This window comes from Manis pentadactyla, chromosome 7, assembly GCF_030020395.1.
Source record: "Manis pentadactyla isolate mManPen7 chromosome 7, mManPen7.hap1, whole genome shotgun sequence".
Taxonomy (NCBI): Eukaryota; Metazoa; Chordata; class Mammalia; order Pholidota; family Manidae; genus Manis; species Manis pentadactyla.
This window is the reverse complement of record NC_080025.1, coordinates 11169336-11184036: the sequence shown is the minus strand read 5'-3', so window position 1 is coordinate 11184036 and position 14701 is coordinate 11169336. Positions and strand designations below refer to the sequence as shown.

Genomic DNA, 14701 nt, shown 5'->3' with positions numbered 1-14701 from the left:
TTGCAAGACACATTAAAAATTTTATAGTTATAACGTGGCTTACATTGTCCAATGTTGATCCTATTTAAATTCTTCCTCTGCCTTGTTCTAGCCAGGGTATTTTCAGCAAAACTACTACAGGATAGGCTCCCTTTGGCAGAAATGTGTGCATGCAATACTACCAATAGACCACTAGATGGCAATCTTTCCTGTCTTCGAAATTCATACCCAGCTGGATTATAATATATATTGCAGGATTTCAAATTAGTTTTCTGTCTGGTACAAATATAGAATCCTGTTTAGATCAGAAGTCAGTATTGTAGTGACAATATCTAGTATGCACAGCCAACAGAAAGTGTTGGAGAATAAAGAATCTGCAATCTCCATATCTTAATTCTACATCTCAGAAACCTGAAAGGTGACTACATTTTTTGATAAAAGGAAACCAAGTGTGAGCTACATTTAGAAAATTTACAAGGGTAAACAGTTTTATCCAGACCTGTTTAGTGAGACTTTGTAAGTTTACCCTTTCTAAGATTCGTTCCAGATCTAGTACAGATTTCTGTTCAATGGACATCTATTATCAATATACCAAATGTGTTCTATAGCCACCTTCACTAACAGTTCTTGAACACTTAACACATGCCTGTCCTATTTTAAGTACTTGATGTATGTTAGTGCATTTAAACCTGTCAATAATCATTTGAAGGGGGAATACTGTTAGCACAGGAGCACAGGTGTAACCATTAGCAACAAGGCCCTTGGGAGGAGGCGGGGAGGTGCTGATTCAGATGACTTCACTCACATTTCTTAAGCAGGGCCAAGTGTATGCTAGCTCTTCGTTACTAACAGCAAAGCCAGCTTAGTAGCCCAGCACCATAATAGCTGTTATGCCTTAATGGATTCTTATTAAAAATACTGTTTTGTCTATATTTTAATGGCACAGAAAATATTGTGTAGAAAATATTGTGTAGAAAAACCGAGGCCTTGACAATGCTAAGTGGAAAATGAATTCAGAAAAGTCAAGGTTTGAATGTCAACAAGTTTTAGGAATTTATTTAGCTTATATTTTCCCTTTATACTGTCATAAGAGTGATTTCTGATTTTTTAAAAGTTGTCTGATCAAATCTAAAGGAACTATTACCGTAAGAATAAAACTAGAATTCAAATTGATGAGAGAGTGCAGTATCATAGTTTAATTTGCAACATCATTTCTTTTCGTGGAATGTAAAAAAAATGTGGCTTACAATCAATAGCATCTTAAATTCAATGAAATTCTGTAACTCCTGATTTTGAAATAAGGTTTTTATCAACACTGATGGCTTAATTTGTTGAAATGGATGGATAATAGGCTTGGTAAAGATTTGTCCTTTATTAGAAAACAGCAGGAACTGGAAAATAATACTGTACCAGGGTAATTTGTCAAGTGATAACATTTATAAGGTCTCTGCTGTGGAAATACTATGTTTGTTTCTAAGCCTTAATCTGGAACTGTTTAAGCTTTTGTCTTCCTTTACAGGGATAATAAAACAAAACCACAAGCTAACCTCACCTCAAAAACAAATTCCAAAGGGCCTCCAATCGAACAATTAATTATAATTACAGGGCCAGTTAACCTTACAAAGCTGTCTTGGGGTTATTAAAAATCCTCCAGTATTGGTCTCTTTTGAGTAACAAAAGTTCTTAACTTCTAATATTGTATAATTTACCTATCTTTCCATTCTGGTTACCATTTTACTTGAAATCGACTTTTGTGTGTGAAGTGTGATGTAGATGATCATGGTTTTTTTTAAATTTCCTTAAGACATATAGTTGGTTTTGCACCAATATTAAAAAGACCATCTTTTCACCAATATCTGCCAAGTCAACTTTGCAATAATCAAACATCCATATACTTAGGGGTCTGTTTCTGGCTTCCCTATAATGTTCCTCTGGCCTATTCTAGTATCAGTATTACATTGTCTTATTTACTGTAGCTTTATAATGAATTTGATGTGCTTAAGAGTAATTATTGTTGGACATTGTCATAAGTATTGTTGCAGAGTAATTATTGCAATTTTTTCTGTGTATTTTCTATCAGTAGCTGTAAAAGATATGTTAAAATCTCCAGTATGATTTCAATTTGCTTACTCATTCTTTGACTTAGTTGTTTTCTAGATATAAATATATATAGTGGTTTTTTTGGAAACTCAAGTTTAGGTTCCTTTTTTGGACTAAAATAAACTCTCTGATATTTACAGTTATTTCTGAGTTGTACACATCACCTCCCCCGAGTGTGGTGGTCCCTGTATCCTGGCAGTCAGAGGGCAGGAGAACACTTTTCCCCTGCATCTGCAGTGGAAACCTTAGCAGCAAATATTACCCACCCCAGGTATGTCAAAAACAGATGCATCCTTATATATTTCTGAAACTACGTTATTGGTGCCAATAAATTTAGAATTTTCATATCTTCTAATAATGTGGCCCTTTAATTTTTATAAAATGGCCATTTGTTACCTCCACTAATGCTTCTTGCTTTAAAGTCTACTTGGTCTGATATTATAAAAGCTACACCAACTTTCTGTTCACCAGAATTTACCTGTACAAACATTTATATTCATCATCTCTATATTCCTATGCTTAAACTGTCTTTGGTAAACAATAAAAAGCTGTTGCTTACAGCTTAAATTCAGTGGGGATTAAATTTGGTTCTCATAGCGGACTGGGCTGGGGGCTCTAGCAAGCCCAGATCGCCTTAATCCAATCAGGAATTAAGCGGATGCAAATCTGGGTGCCAGTCTCTGACAGACTGGTCTCCTTCCCATTCACCCTAACTCCGTGGTTGTTATTTAGCGCCTTGCTATTCCAGTACTGTCATGGTAGTTAGTCTGAAACAATCTAGTTTACTACTTCTATTGTTGGAAGTAGGATTAAGGGAATTTTTGCAGTGAAATACTGCACAATGTGCCATAAATCACTGTTCATCTCCCAAAACAATGTTCAGTAAAACACACATTTTCCCCTAATACTTTAATGCAGTAATAATCCACTAATGCTTTATGGAGAGAACAGGCTTGCATCCTGCTTCGTGATCAGCTTGAGACAAAAACAGGTTTCCAACAGGGACAGGGACATGGATTAGAAGCGTATTGGGAATGTGTACACGTACACACACACACACACACACACACACACACACACACACACACACACACACACGAGGCTAAACTCAAAGTGTCAGTATGAAACAAACAAGCAACTGAAGTACATCAAATAACAAAGATAAACATTCTAATCCCAAATTGAACTTATTAGCGACCTTGAATTCACAAAAAATTACGAGCTCTGAAACACAACAGATATATTTCCATTAAGCACAGCTCAACTCTTGGCTATAATAAAGATGAAAACACATTTTCTTCATTACAAGGAGGAAAATGTATTGCGTGCAAAGATGTTCCACAGAGTTCTGCTGTTTGTTCATTTTGCTTTGTTTTCTGTAACATTTGGCTGAGCTGCTCTTTAAGACATAAAACTATTATCCTCCTCCAGCAGTTCTTCTAACCACGTTACCATCTAAAATCATTGTCCTTAACCTCAATCTCAGTTGTAAGGTATGAACCAAAGGATTTAGTTCTAATTTTATAAATGATTGGCATTAAAAAATAGCATATTTTCCAGATGATCACTTTCATTTGTTTATTCTTGTTTGTGTGGACGGTAAGGGAATACATGAACAACTGCATGAAACCATGTGTTGCCTGGAAATGCCATCCTTTAAGGTGGAGGACACCAAAGTCAAGAGCCATTTGACAGAGCCCCCTACCCGCGCTCCAGATATGTGACTTCTGAAGGGCAGCATCTCTTTGGAGTACTCATATGACAGACCTATTTTCAGTAATGTCATAGCTTTTGCTCAAAACATTCCTTTGTTTCAGTCTTTCCTATCCAGGATGGCTTTGGAAATAAACGTACTTCTTATGCTTATTAGCAGTGATGTGAGGTAAACCAACTCTCAAAAAAAAAAAAACACATTAGTCCTGACATGGGGCATGTTTAGATTTGCAGGGTGGAAATACTCCCTCCTAGGCTGGCTTCAGACTACCGATGTGGAACTGGAAATAGATGAATATAATTGTCAGAAAGTGCAATCAACTCCAGCACACGACCACCTAGGGGGAGGGAGGGATTCACAGACAATCACAGTAACACCTACCATTTGCCTGTAAGTAAGTGTGGTCACCACAGTATGCGGAGTTGACTTACCATTATAAAACTCCAGATCTCAATAAGCCTCTTCAGTGGTTCAGAAGCAGAACTTTTGCTCAAAATCTCCTCAGAATTGGACTACATTGCCCATTTGTAAAGAGTAAGCTAAAGACAGGCTTTTAGGAGCTTTGAGGGTTAAATTAAGAGCCAAATTTACACATTAAGTCCAAGATTACACCCCACCATGAGGTTAGGACAAAAACAAGAGGATCAGGAGAACTTCAGTGGAGTCACAACAGAGAAGGAGGACAGAAAGACAACCCTGGATGCAGGGTGACAGCCCAAGTTCCGCTTTGTCAGCCCCAACGAGATGGCATGTATGTGAGGCAGCCCGTTAGGAGAGGCACAGTGCGTGTTTACATGCACTGGAACTCAGTACTTGTCGTGAATCGTTCTTTATGTCTTACATAGGGTCCCAGGATTTTTTAGTGTAATTTTTATTCGCTCCAATTTAAAAAAAAATTTCATTCTAAGGAATTGAAGTTAGTGATTAACTTTAAAATTGTCACTTGAATGAATCTTTAATAAATAGCTCATCATGAGATTTTTTTTTTTACATCTTCCAAATTATATCAATATGTTAGAGATCAAGCAAGAAAGATCCCAAATATTAAATGTTATCTGAAGGAAATATACTCATTAGATAAGCATGAATGTAAGAGTCTGGCAAGGATTCTTCCAAACCCTTAATTGAAACATTTAATTAAGAAAATGCTAATGTGCAGGTATATCCCTGCTGAGGGCCATATCTAATTGCTGTGTCTCCATTTTTTTTGATTAAGACAATGCTTGCTAATTTTTTTGATTAAGACAATGCAGTCTTGCAGATACATGAATGGTTTCTAAGGCTTTTTTGATTAAGAAAATGCCTTACTAGTATGAATATTTGATTTGCTATTAAATATAGCAATTTATAAGAAGCACATATATAGTGAATTAGAAGAGAGTTGACAAAATAAGGCTTTATTCCAAGAAGTCATGGCTTCATAATAAAAGTTATTTGTTATCTGTACTTCAAAATGGACAAAGCTAAGCTTTAACTTTGGCCTTCTTATCCAAATTAATAGGCATGTTATTCTGAAGAAGATACTTTTAGATTACTTATTAACATGATTTTTAATTTTCAAATTTATTTTTATTGGGAAGAGAATAATTTCTTAAAGTCAGTTTGTTCCAGGAAAAACACCACCAATTGCCTTAGAAGTAGATTGTAATCCTCATTACCATCTTAAATAATTTGTTAAAAACCCTTGGTTACATATGTGTGTGGGCAATACAGAGTGACTGTCTGGATTTGGCTCATATTTTCCACCTATTAGCCCTGTAGAATTACACAATTTCTCTTCTTTTTGGAGCCTCAATGTCTCCATCTGTAAAATGGAAATAAAATGCCTACCTTGTATGTTTGTTGGGGAGACTCATGATCACGTGCAGCATTTGGTACCTAGTAGCCATGTAAATACCAGCTGTTATTTCAAATGCTGAGAATTTTGACTTATAGAATAGTACAGCTTTGAGCAATGTTCACATCAGTCAACACCCTTACAACAATAGTAAAACAAAAGTCTAATTAAGGTAGATATTCTATTGAGAATATATCACCTGCTTCTTTAAAATATATGTCATAAACTAAAATTAAAGTTCCTTAGGATTTCTTTTTACACATTACTTTAGCAATGACATTACTGTTGTTTTAGGGAGAAGGGTTCATTTTATTCGGTGTAGACTCTTAGTTCAACAACATTAGGAAGTCTTGCAGATACATGAATGGTTTCTAAGGCTTCACTGTTCAATGTTAGAATTTGAATCAAATTCTGCATTTTAAAATAAATTCCCTATTTTAACCTTCTGTACATCTAGTAACAATTGTCTGAAATATAATTAGTAGCCTTAAAATGTGATGTAAATCATGAGCTTCCAAGGTGGGGCTTTGTCCTCATTTTATTACTGGCGTTGTAAAAGATCTAAGCTGACAACAATCCTAAGAGGAATAATGTATGTACATAAGCGTATGACAAGAACATTTTTTTAGTTCAACTTAGCCTCAATCATCTTTTATTTAACAACACTAGGGAGGCCTTACCTTGACCGTTTTTCTTATCACTGCCAAAACTGATCCACTTCTTTTCCAAGTTCACAACTGAGTATTTAATTATTTCAAAGGCTTTCTTTAGTTTCTGTGCTTTATGAAACATGGTGTCTTTACTGATTATTTCTACCTCTCAAGAATAAGGGGGCCTTGATGATGGGGGGAGTCTAGTAACCATAATGTCACTCATGTAATTGTAGATTTATGGTACCTAAATAAGTAAGAAGTTAATAAATAAATAAATAGAATAAGGGGGCAACTTTCAAATTTTTTCAGTATGTAGCGAATAGTATTTATTGATTTGTTGAATGAGTATTTAATTATTAATGAGTATATAAATAATAATTTAGTAATTTGTAGCATACATTATTTAATGAAACATGTTCTATTTAATTTAATATGTGTCTGTATAATACCTAATATTCCTAGAACCATAGATGTACAGTTATTTATATCCAAAGAAGTATGTTACTTGGCTGCTGTTGAATTAAACAACTACCCGCGCTGCACTGGCGAGGGGACAAAGGAGTGCTCTGGGCGTGGGAGGATCCGAAGTGGGGTGTCCAAAACGCTGACCGATGGGCTCCCCCCAGGGTTGCCATTTCTTTTGTCCTCTCCTGCACTGAATTATCCAAAGCTTTTTTGCCTGTTGCTTCAGAAAACCGATAATGGGGCAGGTTTTTTCGCTTGATTTTTATAAATACAGGTTGACAATTAATGCATAGCAATAAACTGTAATTTATTAAAAAAATGCTGATTTGGATGATACATAACAATGTATTTAAATTGAGAATTATTAACTAATAGTAATAGCTGTTTCTTGCGTGTTTATGTACCAGCTACCACAGGGAAAGTTTGTACATGTTATCTCTTTGGGCATTATAATTAAATCTTTTTAATGTAACACCCATTTATGGATGGGATGGTTAAGGAAGATACTCAAGATGAATTCTTAATTGGTATTTTATTCTTAGCCTTCTCGGAAAAACTGTAAAGTGGCATAGGAATATAAGTCAGTCTGAGTTCAAACCTATGCTCTAAAAATTATACCAACTTCAATTACCTATTATCATTTTAGAACTCTCAAAGTTTCAGATCCCACATTATAGGATCGTTGTATACCTGGCACATATCAAGTATAATACACGTTAGCTATCACATTAGAAAAACTTCCAAATGTGTTCTCCTGACACACAGCAGAACATATAACTATTAGCTCAGATATCATTTTTAAGATTTTAATATAATAAACCAGAACATAACTGAAAGCTTAAAAAACGACCACTAAAGACAGTAAGAGTGGAATTGTTTTCCTGGGTTTAAGCAAATGCTAGAAACGGACAACCAAGTCAACTCATTACTATTTTTAATGAACGTAATGGTCATATGACTATAATCGCAAGTAAGAGTCGTGTGACGACTGTCTGCTGAGCTCACCATTTATCCCTGTGGAAACGCAAAGTCCCAGCAGGCAGCTTACTAACCTGGGGAAAACTCCAAGACGACCAAACAAAAAGGCCCAAGGCGACAAGTATCCTTAAAGAAAGACATTGAAATTGCCTCTAGATTTTTATGAGATTAAGAACCCAGGAAAGTGGATTATATGGGGAAGAAAATATTTTCATTCATTCATTCGATAAATTGGACTAAATGCCTGCGGTGGGCACACGTTGCCTTAAATGTTACAGGACAAAGAGTTTAGAGTCTAAAAAGGATGTAAGATGTGAACATAAATCCCAGGATAACGAGGTAGGTGTAGGCAAGCGCCAGACAAAGCATGTACTATGTGTGATACTATTGATAATTCTGCATTGTCTCTGAGAATTAAAACTTAAAAGTTCGATCCTAGGGTGGCAAACACATTTCTTCAAGGTACTATATGGCAATCGGTGGTAATACTAATTATGGTACCCTTTATCTTCTGCAAGTTGTGCAGGGGAAATGATGACAGACTACAGTGTACTATGACCTGGGCTCCCAAATAACTGAAGTGAAAGATGTCATTTATTACATCCTATGAGGAAGAGCAATGAATTATTTTTTCCTGTCACTCTTCTCTTCACCTGGAATGTATCCTTTAATGAAACATGCTTTCAAGTCTCATTTCTGTGCCAAGAATCAGACAGTAACCATAGATAACATGTGAAAAGCACTTTCCTATGTGTTCAGCACTTAAAATATTATTTCAATTAATTTTTGGACCATCCCTATGACTAAAGTGTTATTTCATCGGCATTTTGTCAAAGCGGAAAACCTACAGTTTGCAAGACTGGCAAACGTGCCCAGAATGACGGAGCTAGCAAATGGGTTGAGACTGGAATCCAGCTCACCTGACTCCTGGCTCCGTAGGCAGCGCCCCAACAGCACCCTGCCTCAGCAACGGATGACTGAGTTGGTAGGTAAGTCCCTGCATTCATTGTATTGCCAGCCAAGAGAACAAGCCTAACAGTTCCTGCAATATTTCCACACTAGAGTGACTAACAGTGGAACTTGATCCCTCAAAAAAGCAGTAATTCCATGCCAATTGCTGTAATTTATGAAACATATAAATACTTCCTGACCACATGAAGTTTACAATCTACCAACATTCATATATAGTAGTTTTCTATCCACCTGTCTCATGCACTGTTAGAAGTCCTTAATTTCCAGAACAAACAGAGAGTAAGACTTTTTGCAAGGTGATAATCGTATAGTTCAAAGCAGAGTGCAAACAGGAGGCAGTGCAGAGGGTGGGGCGAGCCTGGGAAGCAGTGCAAACGAGGCACAAAGAACAAATGCAATGCACTGGGGCGTGCAGGCCAGATGGAAAGTGCTGGATCACCCATCTGGGGTGCAAGAGAGGGAGGTAACGATGAGAAGCAATATCCTCCACTTCTGGTTCAGATGGGCCACGAGTGAGCCCTGGGGAATGAGAAGGGCGTGGGTCAGAGATCAAAACTCACGCTGCTGTGTAGCACCTTAGTGGGGGCAAAAGGCTCTGGAATGAAAGAAAGTTTACAAATTCCTCATCCAAACTGATTTTGCTACAAAGTTTTAACAAAGGCCAAGTACAGAATCAGAATGTAAAATGCAAGGGTTTTCTTTAAAAAACAAACTGTGAACTAGGATTTTCCTTTGCAACTGAATGCAATGGTCTTAAAATTAGTGGAATGTTTCTCAAGGGTTTACATTCTTTTCACTATCTTTTTCAACTTATTCCTGCTTTAACCACCACCCACTCTCCACATTCCTGGGCCGTAGAAAAACACTTGATTTTATTATTAACCGAGCAGGCTAATAATTAGTAGCAGCAATCTGCAAACTGGTAGGTGAGGTGGCAGTTGTATACTTTAAATGCACTGTTGAATAAAGTTTGTTTATTCAAGGTTACAGTCACCCCAGAAATCCAGGAGGGAAAAAAATCCAAGTCTGGGTGCAAAAGCTTTGTAGTATTGGAGGACAACCACCTTAATTCTTTCTTCCTTTTCCCCTTCTCATTTCGTAAATAAACTTTATGACTAAAAAAGGACTGAGGTATGAAAGGAATAGACTGTGAACATTTGTGCATCTAAAAAAGAAACTTGGTGTAAGAGTGCGAACATAGATAATCAGAAAGATATATGAATGCACGTATCTGCATATGATTTCTCACAGCAATTACGTAAAGTTCAATGTCTGCACTTACAGTACAATTGGATACATTTTGCTAATGTGGAATAATCACTTCTCTTAATCATGCCAGATACAGTGTTATTCAAAAAGTATCTACTGAACATGCTTGGACAATACGAACATGGACTAAGATGCTCGCGAACTGAAACCAAGACCAGTTCTTTCAGTGGCCACACTGAAGGTCTCCGGGCCCGTATGTAAACAGCAGCAGGACCTGTGTGCTGTGAGCATGCACCTTGCAGGACAGAACCCTTTTGAATAAATCCGTTCTCTTTCAGGTAATATCACAAAAATGCTGCCCTCTTTCCTCCCTCACTCAGGCCTGCTGTCCTGGAGACTGCTGTCCATTCCTGCCCTTAGCCATTTTCATTTTACATTATGTTTTAAATGAAAAGGAACAACTTAATCTTATTTAACTGCTTGCTTTAGAACTGAGATGAATGTCATCCAGTTTTGTGAAAATGAAGTTATTTACATTATGAATGAGTTCGAATCACTCTTAATGCAAAAAGGTCTCCAGCCCATTTTTTTTGAGGGGCGGGCAGAGGGTGGAGCAGACCTGAGGCTGTTCTTCCCTCACTGGGTTCTCATACGGAGATCACCCCCCAGCGGGCCCTTCCGGTCTGTGTGTGACCAGTTCACTGTTCTCTTGTAGGAGGCAGAAGGCTAAACCTCTCCGTACCCATTTAGGTATAGCTACAGGTCTGCCTATCAAAAAGTAAAATTCACCTTAACTCTAAAACACGTATTGTGTAAGAGGACTGTTTACATCACTGCTCCTAGTGCTGAAGGGACAGTGAGTGTGTGTGTGAAGGTTCCTGCAGTTCCCGGGGAAATGGATCCCATAAAGTCAGCGGATGAATCTGGAGGACCTCAGGTCCCTGTAGCAAGGACTCAGGGGCTCCAGGGTTTATGATCAGGCTGTGTCCCGAGCGGGCACAAATTCCACTTGTGTCAGATGATGTTATGCGCATGTAAATTAACTAGATGTCGCACAGAGAAAACTCATCCCTCTTGGGATAAGAATTGGGGTCGATCGTTACAACACTGGGAGGCCGAGTGTCTCACCATTTCTTAAAATCCTAGGTGCTAACGTGTGCATTCGGCTACCCTGCACATCCACTATATTCCGCATCAGGGAAAGGGATGGTCAGAGGCCTTAAGAAAACCAGACTACCAAACGATCTAAGTGCCCGCGCTACGGCTAGAAGAGCAAACTTCTGCCCTCCTTTCCTTCCAGACCTGCTTCATCCCCGCTCCTGCCATGCCGGAAAACAGCAGAGGGTTATCTGCTGTTTGACAAAGTTGAGCAAAATCAAGTCACAGCGTCTGTCTGAAAAGCACACAAAGCCAGGGACGAAGGACCCTGGAAAAGTGCAAGCAGGGTGCCCTGGGGAGCTGGCGGAAAGTGCCGCAGCGCAGGCAAGAGGGGTGTGGTGGGCGGCGGGGGCGCGACCCGACCCCGGCCCGGCGCGGCCCTGCGGCTACTCACGCTGCTCCGCCGTCCTCGGGGTCGCTGTCCGAGGCCCACTCCTCGCCGATGTCCGGCAGGGGGAAGAGCAGCGTCCTGGGGGCAGGCCCGGGAGGCATCCGGGCGCGGGGCTCCCGCTCTCCGGGGCCGGGCTGGCGGGGCCGCGGGCTCGCGGCTGCACCGCCGCCGCCCGCGGGGGCCCCCATGGACGGCAGCGTGGCCCACGCCCTCGGGCTACCGGGCAGCGACAGGGGCGCCCCTGCGGCCGCGGCCGCGCGGCCTGCGACCGAGCCCCCGGGGCAGGGGGCGGAGGGCGGAGGGCGGCGCGGGCCGGGCGCCCCCCGCGGGGCGGGCGGGAAGTCGGGCGCCAGCGCCGGGAGGAGGGCCGCGGCCGCGCGAGGCGAGGTGCCCGCCGGGCCTGCGGAGCCAGCGCCCCCCGAGCGGGCGGAGGCGGCGGCCGGCGAGGGGCCTGCCGGGGACGCCGTCGAGGTCTTGAAGATTTTGGCAAAGAGAGCCCCGAGGTCCGGCACGGCCCCCTTCATGCTCCAGCCCGGGAAACGCCGTCCCCGCCGCTGCCGGCGCCTCCCGACCGCGGCGAGCCGGGCTGCGGGGCTCCATGCGCCGCCCGCAGGGACCCGGACGGGGCGACCGGGGCGGGGCCTGGGGTCCGCGGGTCTCTGGCGTCTCCACGCGCAGGCGCCCCGCCGGGCCGGCCTCCCGGACGCCCCGGGCCTCCGTGCGGCGCGACCCCGAGGGCCTGCGGGCCGGCGCCCACGCCGCTGCCGGGCCGCCGCGGGCGGAGGGTGGGGACTAGGTCCCCGCCCGCGGGAGCCTCCCCGACGGCCCCCGGGAGCGCGCGGGCGTTGCTAAGCCAAACAGAGAGCCGGCTAAGCTCCCTGCTAATTGGGCCTCGGACTGCGGCTGGGGCTGCGTCCGCGGTCGGTGCCCGGGCTCCCCTCCTAGACCGGTGCCTTAAAGGAACACTCTCCAGTTTCTCCATTGCCCTCAGAGCCTCACCAGATTTGCAAAGCTCTGGGCTGAGGAGGGTAAGGAAGTGGAACATAGACCCGGGGAAGAGAACCCTGCTTCCAAACATTCTGGAACTTACCAAGTCTGGCAAGACCAAATATGCCAGGGTCAGGGAGATGGCTAGCTCTCTGATACGAGGGAAGGTTAATCAGAACCTATATTCAGGTGAGAAGACTTGAAACAGCCTTGCCCGCTCCTCCCACCTGGGGCCAGGCTCCAAGTGTGTCCATTCGGGGCAGGGAAAGGAGATGAGTCTGGTAAAGAGGAAATTACCCAACATTCTTGACTATATGCATTAGTCTTTTTCAAGGTATTGAACTGGATTCTCAGCCACAGTAAATTCTACAGGAATACCAAGCCTCGCATGTTCTTGTAGACGGCTAACCAATCTGCTCCTTAGGATACCCACATCCTGCCATGACCCCTCCTCTGCATCCAAGTACTGCAGACAAACATGTGCAGGGCACCATTCCGCTTCAAGATTGTGCGAACACTGAGATGTACAGAAAGGAGATGTTCTCTTCCCCGCCCCCGTCCACCTTTGGACGAGGGAAAGGCATGCAGCTGGCCGCACGGAAAGCACCTGCACACAGTGAAGAATCAAAATGAGCAGAAGAGGGAGTAACAGACCCATCTGAGCAGCGATGGGAACTAGAGGCAGAGGTCTTACCGGCAAATCAGGGAAGCTGCGTCAGCTATGGCATCACGCAAGGACACCAGAAGCAGGCTGGTGTTGGGCCTTTCACATACTCTCTTTGCTCCTTCTCGTCAGGTAGCCTCAGAGGTGCGCGAGTCCCATCAGAACAGTGCACCATTTTCATTCAGCACTCCTGCTGGATGGCAAAGCTGTTTCCTAGAAATCGATCTGTTTGTCTCTTTCATAAGGATGTTGATTCTGATTCATAAAACAATTAAATCCTCAGTACAAGTAGAGATCATTTCTAGAGTATGCACTCTCAGTGTTGAAGCTGCTATTCATCTGACTGAGTCTGAATATACAGAATCTAATTTGAAAGGACAGGCCAAAGGAGGGCCATTGCCAAGAGAAGCCTGATTCAACTCACCCAGGCCCCTGGAAGCAGCACTTGTTTGCTGCCACTTCTCAGGGTTCTTGACTTTACAGGCTTGGAAATGTGATCGGCCCAGGAACCTCACTGGTCTCTTAGGATGGAGACCTACTAACCTGACCCATAAAAGTCTGATGTATAAGCCCCCCAATGCAAATGCGTGAACTCATAATTGCCCACCGGCAGAGTTGTCCTCTGCTCTTTCTCTATGAGAGGAATTTCTGTTAAGACCAAATTGTTCAAAGATTGTTAGGTGAGCATAGAATCAAAGCAGGGGAGCGAGTAATATATATAAATATTGCACATATAGGGGACAGTAACCTGAAGAACCAGTCTTTCTTGGAAAACCCTACATGAATAGTGGGGTATTGACTCACCTGTCTTCAGCTCTCTAACTTAAGATATTTCTATGATTCCATTAATCATAGAAATATCTAAAGTTAGAGATATTTACTTTAGATATTAAAGTAATGTCTATGCACATGCTTTTTTTTAAGTATCATTGATATACAATCTTATGAAGGTTTCCCATGAAAACCATTGTGGTTTCAACATTCACCCATATTATCAAGTCCTTACCCCCCACAACACCCCGCCTTGCAGTCACTGTCTACCAGTGTTGTAAGATGCTATAGAGTCACTACTTGTCTTCTCCATATGCTCATGCTTTTTTCAAGTATGTAGATACTGATAATTAGGCTGCAGAAAAGCTCATATACTTCCAGCCTTGAGAGTATTCTAAGGTGTGTTTGCCTGTGTCCTGTTATGGGCTTCCCCCCAAAAGATATGTGGACGTCCTAACCCTGGTTTGTGGGAATGTGTCCTTATTGGGAACTGGGTTTATTACAGATGTAATCATGTTAGGACAAGGCCATTAGGATGCAAATCTAATACGACTGCCGGATTCTTAAGAAAAGAGAACTATTATGAACACGAGCACACAGGGAGAAAGTCATGTGATGACAGAGGCAGTGACACATAGCTGCAGGCCAAGAAATGTCGGGGACTGACAGCCACCACCAGAAGCTCGGAAGGGCCAAGGAACATTCTCCTCTACAGGGTTCAGAGGGAGCACGGCCCTGCTGACAGCTGGCGGCAGCTTCTAGTCTCCAGACCTAGGAGAGAATAAACTTCTGTTGTTTTAAGCCACTCATTTTGTGGCATTTT

The 14701-nt window shown here is 42.1% G+C and overlaps 1 protein-coding gene across 2 annotated transcripts in view; it reads right to left on the bottom strand.

The window, feature by feature from the left end:
* FAM149A (family with sequence similarity 149 member A) overlaps nucleotides 1-12304 on the bottom strand; it is a 45147-nt gene extending 32843 nt beyond the window's left edge. The window contains exon 1 of one of the 2 annotated variants that reach the window (XM_036894137.2): nucleotides 11460-12304. In XM_036894137.2, coding sequence (XP_036750032.2) covers nucleotides 11460-11980 — 521 coding nt within the window. In that variant the 5' untranslated portion in view covers nucleotides 11981-12304. Of the gene's footprint in view, nucleotides 1-8646; nucleotides 8762-11459 lie in introns of those variants that run through there. The other variant, XM_036894140.2, reaches the window with a different exon arrangement.
* Between the last annotated feature and the right edge of the window lie 2397 nt (nucleotides 12305-14701).